The sequence below is a fragment of the Gymnogyps californianus genome, chromosome 3 (genome assembly GCF_018139145.2).
Source record: "Gymnogyps californianus isolate 813 chromosome 3, ASM1813914v2, whole genome shotgun sequence".
Classification (NCBI taxonomy): Eukaryota; Metazoa; Chordata; class Aves; order Accipitriformes; family Cathartidae; genus Gymnogyps; species Gymnogyps californianus.
This window is the reverse complement of record NC_059473.1, coordinates 125,072,327-125,087,823: the sequence shown is the minus strand read 5'-3', so window position 1 is coordinate 125,087,823 and position 15,497 is coordinate 125,072,327. Positions and strand designations below refer to the sequence as shown.

At 50.6% G+C, this 15,497-nt stretch overlaps 2 protein-coding genes across 2 annotated transcripts in view; both read right to left on the bottom strand.

Annotated features, from left to right (window-relative positions):
• Positions 1–1,066: 1,066 nt before the first annotated feature.
• Positions 1,067–5,077, bottom strand: SOX7 (SRY-box transcription factor 7). Its single transcript, XM_050894070.1, has 2 exons — positions 4,852–5,077; positions 1,067–2,850 (listed from the first exon to the last, which is right to left on the bottom strand). The coding sequence occupies exons 1-2, from the start codon at positions 5,075–5,077 to the stop codon at positions 1,952–1,954; spliced, it is 1,125 nt and encodes a 374-aa protein (XP_050750027.1). The 3' UTR covers positions 1,067–1,951.
• A 7,702-nt stretch (positions 5,078–12,779) lies between these two features.
• Positions 12,780–15,497, bottom strand: part of PINX1 (PIN2 (TERF1) interacting telomerase inhibitor 1) — a 61,197-nt gene continuing 58,479 nt past the window's right edge. Inside the window, 2 exon segments of the mRNA XM_050893841.1 lie at positions 12,780–13,723; positions 13,726–14,173. Of these exon segments, the coding sequence (XP_050749798.1) occupies positions 13,569–13,723; positions 13,726–14,173 (603 nt within the window). The 3' untranslated portion in view covers positions 12,780–13,568.

Below are 15,497 nucleotides of genomic sequence, written 5' to 3'. Positions count from 1 at the left end.
GTCGTCAGAGTGACTTGCTGCCCCTGAGACGCACCGTGAAAAGTGAAGGTATGCACACATCATGCCTCGAGTCGGTTTGTTAGAAAGCAATCCACGATTTGTAAAGATAACCACAGATCTTTTTTATTTAAAAAAATGGAAGTAGAAAAGTTTGGCTGAAAATACCAACAACAACAAAAAAAAATTTAAAAAAATAGCACTCGCACAGGAAATGTTTCTGTTTTGAAAACTTTGTCAATAGCTACAGCAATTTAAATCATAAAACAATCATCGTATAAAAACATATTTATTTAAATTAAATATTTTATGCAAACTCATATCTACACTCATTCAAAATGCATAGAGTCACACAAAAAAGATGGAATGTATTAGCTTAAAAACCTGTGAAGTTGTGGGCTTTTTTAAGTATTATTTGCAATTATTATTAATATATGTTCGGGACTGAAACCAGAAAATCATAGCCATGCTACTAACTAATCATTACCAAGTGCCATACAGTAAACACTAAGATTAATCATGTCATATAACTGATTTAAAATAAAGCTTCATCTTTATGAAAAGGAAGAGAACTCGAGCAATACAAAATCCAAGGGGAGGAATAATGGAAGGAATAAATCAATGTACAGCTTTATTACAAGCAATAATATGCTGGAGTTAGAAGAGGCATTGGGCACTGCGGCTTGAAACATGAAGCGTTCGCCTTCAAAGGATATCGGATAAAAAACGTGTCTGCTACATCATCACCTCTTTGCCAAAATGCTCATCCCAGGACCCGTTCCCAGCCCGGCGGGGAGGGCAGCCCCCGCTGCCCCCGCTTCGGGAGCGCTTTTGCTGGGAGGCGAAGGGGAAGCCATGGCGGGGGGTAGATGCCGGCCGGATCCTGCCTTTCCAAGCCCTGATCTTACCCTCCTCTGGAACGCACAGGCTGAGCACCCACGGGTGCTGAGCTGCCCCCCTGCAGCCCCCCCCCCCGCACATCCCTGAGGCCAGCCCGGCAGCATCGCTGGTGTCCCACCCGTCCCCTCTGGATGTTCTGAGGGATGAAGCCCCCAACTCGTGGTTTGGGAGCTGGTGTCCCACCCATCCCCTCTGCATGTTCTGAGGGATGAAGCCCCCAACTCGTGGTTTGGGAGCTGGTGTCCCACCCATCCCCTCTGGATGTCCCAAGGGATGAAGCCCCCAACTCGTGGTTTGGGAGCTGGTGTCCCACCCGTCCCCTCTGCATGTCCCAAGGGATGAAACCCCCAACTCGTGGTTTGGGAGCTGGTGTCCCACCCATCCCCTCTGGATGTCCCGAGGGATGAAGCCCCCAACTCGTGGTTTGGGAGCTGGTGTCCCACCCGTCCCCTCTGGATGTCCCAAGGGATGAAACCCCCAACTCGTGGTCTGGGAGCGGGGGATGCGGGGGTTTAACGCCTGCCGGTGCGGTCAGGCAGGTCAGGGCGGCTGCAGCAACACCGACGCCAGGAGCTGAGAGCGGGGCAAACCACGCTTGCAGACCGTGCACCCCTTTACCAAAATCTTCCCTTTTCCCCCCATCCCTGCCTTTTCCCCTTCCTGGGGCTTTTGCCCCTGCCAGGACTTCAGACCTGCCGTTTGCGGGATGCTGCCGCCCTTCCGACCCCAAAGCAGAGCTGGGGGTGCCCCGAAATGAGGGGCAGCTTTCCCGGGCTCCCAGAAGCATCTCTGCTTTGGAAGAGGGACCTGGCCAAAGGGCTTTGGCATTGGGAAATCCCCCCCGGCCCCGTTCAGAGCAGGGCACCCGAGGCTTTGCACCGGTGGTGAGCTGACGACTGAAATCCTTTACCTACGCCACCGAGGAGACTCCATGGTCCTCGCGGTTCGGACTCGGTCACCCTGAGGGGCGGTGAGCGATGTCCCCGGGGAGCAACGCCTCGTAATACTGTGTCAGGTCCTTCCTTAGCCGGTCCAGGCGGCCCCGGCCGGGGTTCTAGGAGACGCTGTAGTTATTGTAGTAGGTGGCCGTGGCATCGGCGAGGACGGAGATGAGGCTGGTCTCGGAGGCGTGGGAGCTGCCAGACGCCGGGACATGTCCGTTGACCAAGACCCCGCCGTGGTGGTCGCTGTGGCCGGGATTGTTGAGATATTGGTCAAACTCGTTGCGGTCCATCTCCCCCAGGAGCTCGGCTTGGCTCAGCTGGTCCAAGGTGTCAAAACCGTGGTGGTCGGGCGGCGGGGAGAGCTGGCCCAGGTGGGCATGGAGGCTAGGGGGGTGCAGGGAGGGGAAGGCGGGCGTGTAGTAGCTGGGAGGAGGAGGAGGAGGAAGGGGAGGGCAGCTGGAGGCCGGGGGGATCATGCAGGTGGCTGGCTGCGGCATGGGGCTGAGAGGGTGGTGGTTGCACGGGAGGGAGCTGCCCGTGTACTCCGGGGAGTAGGTGGCTCCGGTGAGGTGGGAGCGGTGATGCTCGTCGGGGCAGGGCGAGGAGAAGAAGCTCTGGTCTGGGTCTATGGCGTCCAGCGGAGACATCTCCGGGGGGGTGGGCAGCCCGTAGGGGTAGGTGTCCACGCTGGTGCTGCTGCTGCTGCCCGGGGCCTCCCGGTATCCCCGGACGGCCGGCAGCCCTGGGCGAGGGGGGTACTCACCCGGCCCCTCTTTCTCCCCTCCGGCCCGGCTGCAGGTCCGCTTCTCTGGCACCGCGTTTTGGTCCCGTGTCAGGCTGCCCAGCAAAAACCCGGGGTCCACCCGCTTGCAGATCCGCTTGACCTGCTTCTTCCGCCGGGGCCGGTATTTGTAGTTGGGGTAATCTTGCATGTGCTTCACCCGCAGCCGCTCGGCCTCCTCCACGTAGGGACGCTTCTGCGAGAGGCTCAGAGCCTTCCAGGACTTGCCTGAAATGGAGAACGAAACTCCCCTGAGCGCCCGCGGCGGCCGTATCGGGGGGGAAAGGGGGCTGCCTCCCAAAGCTTGCAGGCACACAACCCAAGGGCAAGGTAGGGGCTCCCAATATCTGAGCCGGCGCACATGGAGGACGCAGCCTGCAAACCCCGCAGGAGGACGAGACGGCAGCAGGAGGGCGAAGAAGGGGGGTATTGAAGCCACCGCAGGGGCACCAACTCCCCCCATCCCAAGTCCCCAAACAGGGTGGGTTCACGGTTAGCTGAGCCCCACTGCAAATAAATCAGGGCATATAAACTCCCCCAGCTCCCTGGCCTGATCTTGCAATGCCTCTCTGGGACGGAGAGCCTGGCTGCTGAGCAGGGACGGTCGAGGCCATGCCCGGCTGAGCAGGGGGTCAGGGACGTGGCGTCCCTGTATGTGTCCCAGCCTATGCCCTGCTGGGACTCACACCAGGGTGTATGGAGACGCAGGCGCCGCGACCTCGCTGCTCCCTGTTCGAGATACACAAAATGTCCCCAAGACACCGGACAGAGAAGCAGCGCCGGGGCGGGGGGGGTTGTATCCCATGGTGAGGCTACCCCAGGCTGTTCCTCAGGGTAGGGGGAGAAATGAGGATACAGATCAAAGCGTTTGATGCCTTCCCATTGCCAAAGAGACAGCAGAAATAACACTAATAAGCCGAGATGCTGCATGGCAAAGCAGCGAGGAGAAAACCCAAACCACCAAAGAAAACACCGCAAAACTGTCCAGGGAAACACAAACTTTGGGTAAGAGGCTGGACAGCAAAGCTGTGTTGCAATCTGGGCAGCTCTTTCGCAGGCTGTCTGGGCTGGTTATTTCTGTTTGCCCTCTTGGTTTCACATAAAAAATGGGGATTGGGAGAAGGGGGAAATAGTGGATGGGGAATGGGAAACAGATGTGTATTCAAAATCGGTTGTGATCCCTGAAAAGAAACAGCAGAAACGCACACACACCCCCAGCCACGCAATATTGGGGTGGGCTAGTGAGTTTGGGGACAAAGTGGGACAGCAAAGAGAGGCCAGGAAAATTTGGGGGTCCCTCCTTGGACAGCATCCAGGGACCCCTGGCACTGGCAGCGCGAGGAGTTTGCACCCCAGCAGGGTTTGCACCCGAGGGGTGGCAGGGTGTGCGCATGGGTGCCTGTCCCCTGGGGTGTGGGACACCATCAGGCTTTGCATCCTGAGGGGTGGCCAGGTGGCTGCATGCACCCAGAGTGTGGGTCACCACTGAGGTTTGCACCCCACGGCGTGGCGGGGTGGGTACATGGGTGCCTGCTCTCTGGGGTGCAGAACCCCATCAGGCTTCGCACCCCATAAGGCAGCCTGGTGGATGTTGCTCCAGGGTGCTGGATCCGGGCAGGCTTTGCACCCCGCAGCGTGGTCATGTGGGTGCATGGGTGCCCACTCGCTGTGTGCTGGACCTGCCTGTATCCCATGGGGCGGCCGGGAGGATGCACGCACCCCAGGGTGCCGGTGCCAGACCCGGGCAGGGCTTGCACCCTGTGGGGTGGCAGGGAGGGTGCATGGGTCCCCATCTAGGCAGGGTTTGCACCCCCGGGGATGGCTGATGGGTGCATGGGTGCCCATTCTGGGGTCCTGAATCCAGACAGGGTTTGCACCCCCGGGGATGCCCGTGTGGACGCATGGGTGCCCACCCCGGTGTACTGAATCCGGACAGGGTTTGCACCCCCGGGGATGGCCGAGTGAGTGCATGGGTGCCCACCCCGGGGTACTGAATCCGGACATGGTTTGCACCCCCGGGGATGCCCGGGTGGGTGCATGGGTGCCCACCCCGGAGTCCTGAATCCAGACAGGGTTTGCACCCCCGGGGATGGCTGATGGGTGCATGGGTGCCCACCCCGGGGTCCTGAATCCAGACAGGGTTTGCACCCCCGGGGATGGCCGGGTGAATGCACGGACGCCCACCCCCGAGTCGCACCCCCAAAAACCCCGCACCCCTCCGCTCCTCACCGAGCATCTTGCTGAGCTCCGCGTTGTGCAGGTCGGGGTTTTGCACGGCCAGACGTTTCCTCTCGTCCTTCGCCCACACCATGAAAGCGTTCATGGGCCGGCGGATCCGACTCTCGGAGCCTTTCTCCCCCGGCGGACAACGCGGGGGCGGCCCCGGCAGCAACCCCTCGGCCCCGTCCCCTTCCAGCCGCTCCGGCCAGGGGTAGGTGCTCAGCAGCGCAGCCATGGCCCGGCTCCGCGACCTCCCCCCCCCCCCCCCCCCCCCCCCCCCCCCGATCCCCCCCGTCCCGGTCCCGGTCGCGGTCCCGGTCCCCGCCCGCCTCTGCCCGCTGCGCTGCCCTCGGGGTCCCCGCGCAGTCCCAGCCTCCTGCCCGGCCTCCCCCGTATTTATGAGCTCCTTGGAAAAAGCCTCCTCCAATGACACCGAAGGTACTCGCTGCTCCTCCTTGTTTGCAAACTCCTGAGCCCCGGCCAGGATGGCGCGGGGAGAAAACTTCTCCCCCACCCTCTGCCCGGTATCACCCCCCCTCCCCCCTGGGGGGGGGGGGGCAGCACCCCCCCAACGCCCCCCCCCCTTCTGCTTCCCGCCCTCCCCCCCCCCCTTTAATTATTATTATTTTTTCTTATTTTGCCCACTGAAAGGCTGAAGGGGAGTGAGGAGGGAGCTGGAAATGGCCCTGCCACCCCCGAACAGCCCCAGCTGCCCCCCCCCCCCCCCCCTCCCGCACCTCAGAGCCCCTAAAACTTCAAGGCTGGGGGAAACGTAGAGAGAGGAGATGAGGGCACTGAACTCTTTTTGGGGTGGCCTGGAAAGAAAAGGAAAACGGCCACGAAAGGAAGGGCCCCATAGGGGTGCCAAAAGGTCCCCCCCAGCTCCCTCCCCAAGCTTTGGCAAGCTGCAGTGTGCCTGTTTGCAAGGGGAAATCAAGGCACGGGTCCCACAGGCAGGTACCCCTTTTCCCCCACCCCCCCTGCTTTAACCACTAGTCCAGGCTGTGCTTTGCCACCCCATGTGGGGTTTTCACCCAGTTACCCCAAATTCCCAGGTCCCCTCGTATGGGAGGTGAAACTGGGACACAGTGAACCTGCCAGTGGGGTGCTTGTCCAGCCTGGTTGGGTTCCTGAGTGAGCTTTGCAGGGGATGGAGCTGGGCAGAGCCAGAGGGGCTGCAACATCCCCGCTCGGTCCCCACTGTCCGTCCCTGGGACACTGGGAGACGAAGGGCCGGTCCGATGCTTTGAGGTCTTTTTCTTGCTGCTGCGTTTTATGGAGCGCTGCCCCATCCTGCAAAACCACCCCAGCCCGGCTGGGATGGAAGCACCACCGTCACGCAACGAGATTTCCCACTAACCCCAGTTTGGTGCTCATGAGGGCAGGAAAGTCACCCCCGAGAAGCGTTCCCCTCGCTAGGACGAAGGATCTCCAGGAAGGTGACGGGACCGATAATCCCCAGCCGGACGCCCTTGCCCAGCTCATCCCTGCAACCTGCCCCGAGGAATATATTTAGTCGCTCGATTCCTTTATGATTCTGACCCCCTGACATGGGCTGCAGGGCTGCAGCGGCTCCGCTTTGACTGATTGTGGATTTCCTCTTCCCCGCTGCCAGAAAGCTGGCGGGCCGGGGCGCGAGATGGGAAGGCATTTCCTCGGGCTGGCCGCCGCTGCCCCGTCTAACCCCAAAACAGGGAGGGAAAAACCCAGCGCGGATCCCGAGCCGGGGTGTTTGTGCAGGTAGGCAGCGATTTACCACGTGCCTGGGTGTTCCTATTGACTCTTGTCAGATTACAAATGATGGAGAGAGCGGTATGTAAATGTAAGCTATGCGGGTTTAGGATCCGCCTGGGTTTCCTGGTCTCTCCCCTTCCTTTGCACAGGAGAGGGATCCCTGCGGTTCTGGTTTCTCGTGGGTTACGGCGATTTGGGGGTCCGGAGAGGTGGCAGCTAACAACTTCGCTTGCAGCAGAAGCAGCGGCTGCCCTTTCTGAGCTTTTCCCCGGGACCGAATTAAAACCCTGCGGAAGCAACAACATTTTCCAAAGGAACTGATTAAATCTATTAAGCTATTTACAAGTGGGCTTGATCAGAGCTGCGTTATCTGGGAATACAACAGGAAGGCAACTTCTCTTAAATCTAAAAGGCGCAGGAGATTTCCTGGTCTCAGGACAGATTTATAAACCCTTTACACACACACACACACACACACGCAGGCCGGCACATAGCAACTGCCTTTCATCTGTGTTTTGGAGCCGTGCACGCTCCTGGGGACAGCCCGTGCCGTCCCAGGCTTTACACAGCGGGCTCCGGTTCTCTCCGAAAGTCCTGTCTCACGCCTTGAAGTGCCGGGACGGGGCAGGGAGAGAGGATGCCAAACCCTCCATCCTGCTCTGAACAGGTCTCCTGGGTGCATTTTGCAAGCGGGAATTGCTGCAGAGGTTGGCAGCAAGAGGTTGGGAAGAAAACCCGTAACATCTATTTTTTTTTTTTTTTTTTATTTCCCTTTAGTAGGAGTTGAAGCGCACTGAAAAAGAGACTGCCCCAAGTTGCAAGGTTTTCTTTTGAATAGGGTGTTACAGCGCTCGGTGTTATTTTTTTAACCCTCAGGATGCACAGGGCCTGGATATCATCATTATTATAAAACCACCACCTCTATACTCGAGGCCCCAGAGCCCAGAAAATTTTAGTCGTAGTAGTACAATATATCCCCTCAAGGGAAAAGAAAAGGAACAGATGAATTCCACTCGAGCCCTTTTGCACACACGTGGAAGTGCCTCCATCCCGCACTGCATTTCCAAGGTGTGCTTTGCAGGATGGGAGGAAAGGTCTGGGGGAGGATAAAGCGCTGAGCAGGGACGGGACCCGCGTCCACCTCCTGCCTCCGCCGCAGATGCCCGGAGGCTCTTGGAGCAGCTCACCGGGTTTTCCTGGTCCTCGCTGTTCCCTCCGCGTCGTGGGGGTAACGTGGTTTGGTCTCCCCTGGGTATCGCAGGAGTAAACTCACGTGGCTTTTCAGAGACCCCCCCTGAGACGCGTGCTGGGGCTCCCGTGCGGTCGCAGGACAAAGAAATACTGCAAAATATTTCTCGTTTGGATTTTCTCCCATGCTGGAAGACGGCACCTTCCTAGGGGCCCCCCACACCGCATTTTGAGTGCAAATGATAATAATAAAACTTTTTTTTTTCCCTCCCCCTCTCCTTCAGCACCTGGCATTCTGATTGCATTAGTAAGATGGGTTTCATTCTGCACCCTACCTAAAATGCTGGTTAAACCTGTCCTGTAGGAAGCTCTGCATTACATAAAGGCGGCTGGGGCCATGTGAAAATGCCACCTTTTAATTGCGACCGTATCAGGGTAATTAGCAGCAGTCTGGAAAAACTCATCTTTACTTTTTATGCTTACCTTCCCGATTCTGGTGCAAGGCTTACCTGTATCTGGGGCACAGGAAGAAGCAGAGCTCTCACAGGGCTTTGAGAGCAGGGAAATTACGGCTAAAAGCTACAAGCTAAAATAGACCGAGCAGACAAAGGGTGGAAGAAAGCTTTGTTCTCCCCGTTTTCACGGATGGGGAACAGTGGCTGCAGCTCCCACAGGGGTCAAGCAGAAAAGGCGTGACTGAACCCGGCTTTCGCGCCGTATAGGCGAGACCATCCCCACTCTTTTAAAAATACCCCCTTTCGGCGTGGATCCGACATTGGGCATCGTACTCGGCTTGCGAACGGCGGGTCTATTTTCACCAAGTAACCTCACCCCCCCCCCCCCGCCCCCGCTTCGGAGACATTAAAATGTGTGAGAAAGTGCAAATCTTAAATTAGCTCAATATTCACGTGTTCCTTAATTATTGATGAAACTCTCATCTCCCAAGGGCAGTTTTCGCCGAGAGAGCTGGGGGTCCCAGCAGAAGAGCCGGCTCTCAGCGGTGCAGCTCCCAGACACCGAGACAGAAGAACCAACCCTGCCCACCGCTCGTCCTCCCCGGGTCCACCAGGCTTTCCCCAGGGATCGCTACTGGGACCATTTATTTGCTAGGAGGAGAAACCAGAGCTTTCCCATTATACAGCCCGCAGCGAAAAATGTAGACAAAAAAAAAAAAAGAAAAAAGAAGATGCTAACATTTTCAGCACACGCACTCACGGTGCTGAATACTTCTGCTCTTACTATTTTTAAAATGCAGTTTTAACAGTTACAAAATAAATATGTTTTAGGTTAAAAGGGACTAGCAGAATTTCCCTCTTACACTTTAAAAATTATAAAAATGGATTAAGATAAGAAAAAAAATAATCTTTGAGCGACTCAGAAAGGGAATTTAAGTTCTGACTTGCTGAGAAACTGAGCTTCAATTTGGCATTGGAACGATCTTCCCACTTCTGCCACCACAAAAGTTTGTATTTTTACCGTATTCACCAGTCCCACACCACTAAAAGTTTGCTCATACAAGCAGAAGTTTGCTTATCCCTGGATGGGATAGGTACGGGGCCTTGGTTATCGTCCAAGTACTCTGTGAGCTCAGATCCTCGGCCACTAACACTGTGTGGATGAGATTTACAACCCTTCGCGTAGCAAACCTCCTAACTGCCCAGGAACGAGGAGGAATTAAGCAAAGGACTGCTTCAGGTGCTAGCAGTCCTCACGCTGTTTGAGGACACGCTATTATAAGATCTTTTTTTAAGACAGGCGTGATGCTATGCAGTGTTTCCAATAGACTTTGCGTGGTTTTCCTCTCTTCTTGGAGCTTCCTTCCTCCTCTTCGTGCTGGCAGGTTTGGAGGTTTCGTGATGTAAATTGTGCCTTTTGAAGGTGGATGCTTCAAGAACTTCCAATCTTGTGTGTTTAAACAGGAGAAAATTGGTTCGTTAGATTGGTGCATTCAGCTAATTTTCTTTGCCGAGAGCTGATTATTTGAAAGAAGTCAGCACCAGGACTGCCTTTTGCTTAAAGGGAAATTGCATTAAAGGAACACGATGCTGAACTGTCCCCAAATGCATTTCTTAAATTTCTCAAAGCAGCTGCATCTCAGATACGATCTAATGGACTGAAATTCGCACAGACCTAAGGATAGGCGGTTCTGAAATCTTCATGCGTTGTCTTGAAACTTGTACTTAATCGTATCATGCATCTATGCTTTAAATTAACCCTGGTTGTTACTGCTTCTGCTTTACACTGGTTGTGCGTAAAGCACTAGAGCTAGTACGTCCTGAAAGAAATTCAAGGAACGGTGCCTGTTCCACGCATCAGGGTTGTCACGCAGCGTGCGCCAGTGCCATCTCCCGTCCTTGACTCTAAGGAAGGCTCTGCAGAGTTGGACACAGCAAGATCAAAACAGTTGAAGCCCATAAAGCTCACGTAGACTTTGGTCCGATGCTGGTAACACACTCTTTTTCCATGGCCTCTACTTTCCAGGACACAGTTGTGTGCTTGCAGGTATTTACAAGCGCAAAAGTCAGCGTATATATTGCTGTTCGCAAAATTGCAATTGCAAATCACGTTGCTTGGCATGTAGCAGCCTTTACACCGACAGTTAATTTGGAGGCTCAAAGCGAAGAACACCACTATACCTGCGAAGAATGGAAGTAACTCACGAGAAACCATCATCTGCGTAAGGCTCCCGATGTGAAAAGGAAAATTTTCTTCCATGTCACTGGTGACCTGCGATTACTAAGACGGAAAACATTTTAATATCTATACTGTGTGCGCATCATTCTCGCTTGGGAAGTGAAAGCAGAGTGGCGACTCTCATTTTGCTTAGTGTCTAGGTAATTTCACTTGGAGGTACATAATTTTGTGCTGCAATGCGTGAGTACAATGGACAAATATATAACAAAAGACTCTGGTGTTGAAAAGTCTGATTTTCACAGAAATGAAACCAAGTAATTTCTTTCTACTTACATTCTGCTAATTTCACCATTTGGGTAATGACGTAATTCTTTTTCCTATGCTTTCTAAAAAAGACCTTCTTGCCAAACCAGAGTTTGGTTAAAACTGGACTCACAACCCACTATAAACAAAAAAAATAATTCATTACTTGGAAACATGTTCCTGTTGTTTCACTCACCCATTTCATTAGACAGTATCTGGTAAGAAGAGCTTCTTGTCGAGTAATGCAAAGTTGGCTGACCACTAACACGCACAGAGCAGAGCAGCTAAATGAATTGCTTGTTTCAAATACTAGTCTATTATTTTTTTTTTTCCCCCTACAACCCATATTCTGCACATGCTATTTCTCTTTGAGCTTGAGGCACTTTAAAATCCCACATTTCCTGGGATAAAGTGAAATTCCCACTTCTTCTTGTACAAATAGAGAATCTTCCATTTGTAGCTGATATTCCAATCTGAGCCAGATTTAAATTTTAGGTATACTGTACTTAACTGTAGTAACACCGTAAATTTAAAACTTTATTCCTGGTTTTATTCTTTCTATAACTAACGCTGGAATCTGGCCAAACACTCGTAAGAATGAGCACACAGAAACTCACGGAAGATTAATACAGAGAACAAACAAACAAGCCCAGCAGTATATGGAGAAGGAAACCCTATTCCTTGACTAGCACCTTTTTAAATTGAAATCCCAGAGAGACTGTAAAGTTTAGCTGCTTAAGAGTTAAAAAAACATCACTGGAAACAGTCAGGCTTTTGGCTTCTACTAAGAAACAAAAATCCAAACTCATGGTGAACAAGAAATTAGAAGGGTTGCTTTGCAGGGGACCCACAAAACTTAGGACGCTTGAACGTAATATGAAAAATTATCTTGCTGTCTTCTTCCATTGAGATAATTTTTTTCACCCCAAGCACGGAGCTTACTCACAACTCTACAGCAACCTCATGGTATTAAGTGGTATTTCATTTAAGGAAGCCAGGGAACAAGCCCAGCCACAGCAGCATCCCAATGGCAAATATTTGTATAGCCCTGAAAAGCAAACGCTACAAGGGTTAAAAACTACTGGCATGCCAGAGTGAAACACAGAGAAAGGCGTCTTGTTCTCCCTCACAATAAGTAAAACTACAGTAATTTTGCTGCGATGAATGAGCATGTCCTGCGGGCAAGAAAGGTGCATTGCAAACCAAGATCTCTTAGAACGGAAGAGTTCAGCTGCAACGAAAACATCTGAAGCCATGTGGACTGTGTGCTGCAGACAAAGTTTCTTCCACTGGACAATAAAGGCAGCTTAAGGAATTTTTTTCATATTAACATCTGCATCTTGACAATGTTTTTCAAACCACGTGAAGCAACTCAACTGAGCTAAGACAATAAAAAAAAAAGTACCCATTTTATTCAGCACAGCGAGCCAATGGGATGTTTTAGATTTACACTGATGAAACGCAGCCAGGCCCAAAGTCAAACGAACAGCTAATGGATTTGAATTCTGAGCCACTCTGGATTATGCTATGATAACTGGCTGGCTTTCAGGGCTGTGCTGTCAATTTGCTGTGGCCAAAGTAATATCAGAACCGGACTCCAGGATGGTGAATGCTTCTTCCCATTCCACCGCTTCCAAGCTCACCCATCTCTTCTGACAGCTCTTAGCTGAGTGAGATTAACGTGTCAAAATTCATGCTGAATGTTTAAGATCTCAGACAAAACTGCTGACGGTAGTGCCGAGTTCCAGCATTACTTATTTCCAGGTTTACAATTAGAAACAAGCTCTAATTTGGTTATAAATCTAAATTGCAAGTTTTCAGTGTGTAAGTGGCAATACTAATGCATCTGACCAGCTATGCTTTTAAAACCTATTTGGTCTCCTAATTTCAGAAAAACACCTTGCTCTACCCAAGACAACTTCTTGAATGCCAGATGCATCACCGAAGGTACCCTGAATGTTGCCCGGGAACCAAAGATTTAGATATGGTTAATAATCACAGCTCCTTTAGCTCCTTTAGCACAGCTCCTTTAGCTTTGTTGCAAAGTTACAATTGCTTGACAACAGTTAACAACTGGCTAGGAAACAAAGGGAGGTATTTTTATTTCATTCTTTAGTACTGACACTCAGGTGTAAACCTTTAATTAGAATAAGTATTTTGGGAAGAAACAACATTCATTTTATAGGTAAAAGGAGATCAATGAAAAAATTAGACACGACTTTGCAAAAATCAGTGAAAAAAATACATACAGCTTTGCAAAACCCCTCCTGCTTCCAGAAGCAGAGCTGGGCTATCACAAGTGAAAACAACAGTGGCTTTAATAATAAAGGCAGAAGTAGGGTGACTTTTCCCCCCCCCGGACTGAGAAAAACACAGTCAGTCTGAAGCAGCAGATAGTAATTCACTGCCTTTCACAGTCTTAACCACAGTGGTTAAAACCAGGCCTGATTTTGCTTGCTGTTATCCGACTTGAATGGAACTGCACCAGAGTGAACCCGGGCTGAAGGCAGCACAGGGTCTGCTGTGTTAGAACATAGCTCTCGCAAAGCCACGAAAGGTGAACTTCCAGTCTGCCATACTGGAAGAGGCAAAGCCTCACTGTTTTTTACCAAGTCTTGCTTTGCAGACGTGCAAGCCTTGGCCCTACACATGGATTTAACATGGCACTGAAGGTCATGTTGGCCTGTCACCGTGTTCTCCCTTGAAAGAGCTATATTTAAACACAGTCCGTGGTTTCAGTTGGAGGTAGAGCAGCGTGCTCATGACTGGATTAATACGTGGTATCTGGCTGGTGTGCTTACACAGACTTCTCCTCTAACGTGCTAAAGTTCAAATCACCTCAGAGTCCCAGCTTGACTCTTAAACGGTTAAATGTGCTTGCAGTGCTTCTTTTTCTTTCTCTGCACTCCTTCGAAACACTCATCTGTCTCCTCTTTTTGTCTTTTGTGTTTCTTCTTATGGCGTTTCTTTTGCTTTGCCTCAGAGTCCTTTACGCTGAGATCTTCCCCATCAGATATTCCTGATAGATTTCTCCATTGCCCATATTTTCATCACAACTAATGCTTTCCCCTTCGTGCTGCTCTTTACGTTTCCTCTTCTTTTTCCCTGAGTGACATTCATTTAACGGAGCATCCAGTTCCTTTCCATTCAAGCTACCTATCTTAGGTTGTTTCACTTTTGTTTTCTTGCAATGCTCTGTACTCTCTGCCTCATCTCTCTTCTGCTTCTTCTTTTTCTTTTTGACTTTGGTTTTCAGTTCTTCTGAAGGCTCCAAAGCTTTGTCAGCTGTTGGGCAGGAATTGTCTGCCTTTGTTTCTGTTTCATTCTGGGATCCCTTCAGTTTTGCCATGCGCTTGGCGAAATATTCCTGCACAGTGAGAACGCTCTTCACTGTATTGTAACCGTCTGCAGGCTCAGATAGCCAGCGGTTTCTCTTCTTCTCTTCCTGAGACTCGGGATCGGTAATATCCTCCTGCAGATGAACAAAGAGGAGCAGGAGTGAGAGTCAGAAATAATGGCTCTAAACACAAGGTTATTTTTTTGCACACTAATAAAAAAATATTAAAAAAACAATATGGTGCTTTGAAAATTAATTGTAAAAGTATAGACTTGGGCAGAAGTGAAAGGCAGCTTTTAATGCAAAAGATAGCGTAGGTTTAGGGAGAAGAGGTGGCAGTACGGAAGGCAGCAAGAAAATACAGAATAAGACAATTCTCTGTGGCTTTGAATTTCTTACTGTTTACCTACTCCTGTGCAACTCATGCAATTATGTATAATACTATCATACTCGGTGTATTACACTCACTTTGCAAAGGCACATGTCTCTACAAGATATAAAACAACATGAAAAATAATACAGTACGATTTATTAGCCTGTGGCATAAAGGAAATCCCATGCCTGGAATACCTCTACAGCAAAGTGCAAGAACTTATGATATACGGAGCAATCCAGCATTGATGCATCTCTTCCATCTTATCTGATCTTTAGAAATGTTTGTTTCGTAGCTGGTTTACTGTCAGTGTCCTAGATGTTGTTATTTAAACATGCTCCATTTGATCATACGTTATCAGATGGCAAAAACAACATCACAGGTTAGATCTCACAAGGCTTCTGCATACACAAAATAAATAGCTGTTGAACTCTAGCTGCAGGTGAATATCTATAAAAAAAGGCTAGCATCTAGAAAGTAAATATAAAACAAAAAGCAAAGTATAGCTCTGGAGCTGGATGTTATGTATGGCATGAAGAGAATTGACTCTGAAAAAGCAACAAATGCAACGAGATGATAATACATAACTTGTTAAATTATCTGTGACTTACAAAATAAGGAACCCAAAAAGGCAGCTGAAATTCAGATTTGTTTACATGGATACTGAAGCCCTCAAAAATAACCCTTTGTAGCATATCCTTTTGCTTGGCAAAAGTCACAAATGACTTTTGGAAATATCCCAAATTTCCCATTGTTTTTTTAAAGCCTTGTACGAACTGCAGGTAAGTACGCACACCTCCCTCGATGGGAAAAGCTGAGCAGGTAAGAATTGTGCAGAAACCTTACCAACACCCGGCCTACAACACGCTTCTTGAACGGGAGGTAATCCACAGCTATTACAGACAAATGCGGTAAGTATGACAGAGATACTTCACTGTTTTTCCATTCGTAAGTGCACGGATAGATAAGAGCATCCACTCTTACCCAGGCATCTTGTATGTGAACTGAAGTGACTATAAAATGCAACCAAATCAGAGCAGTAATATTTCATGCCCACTTTCACTGGCATAAAACAATACACAGGGT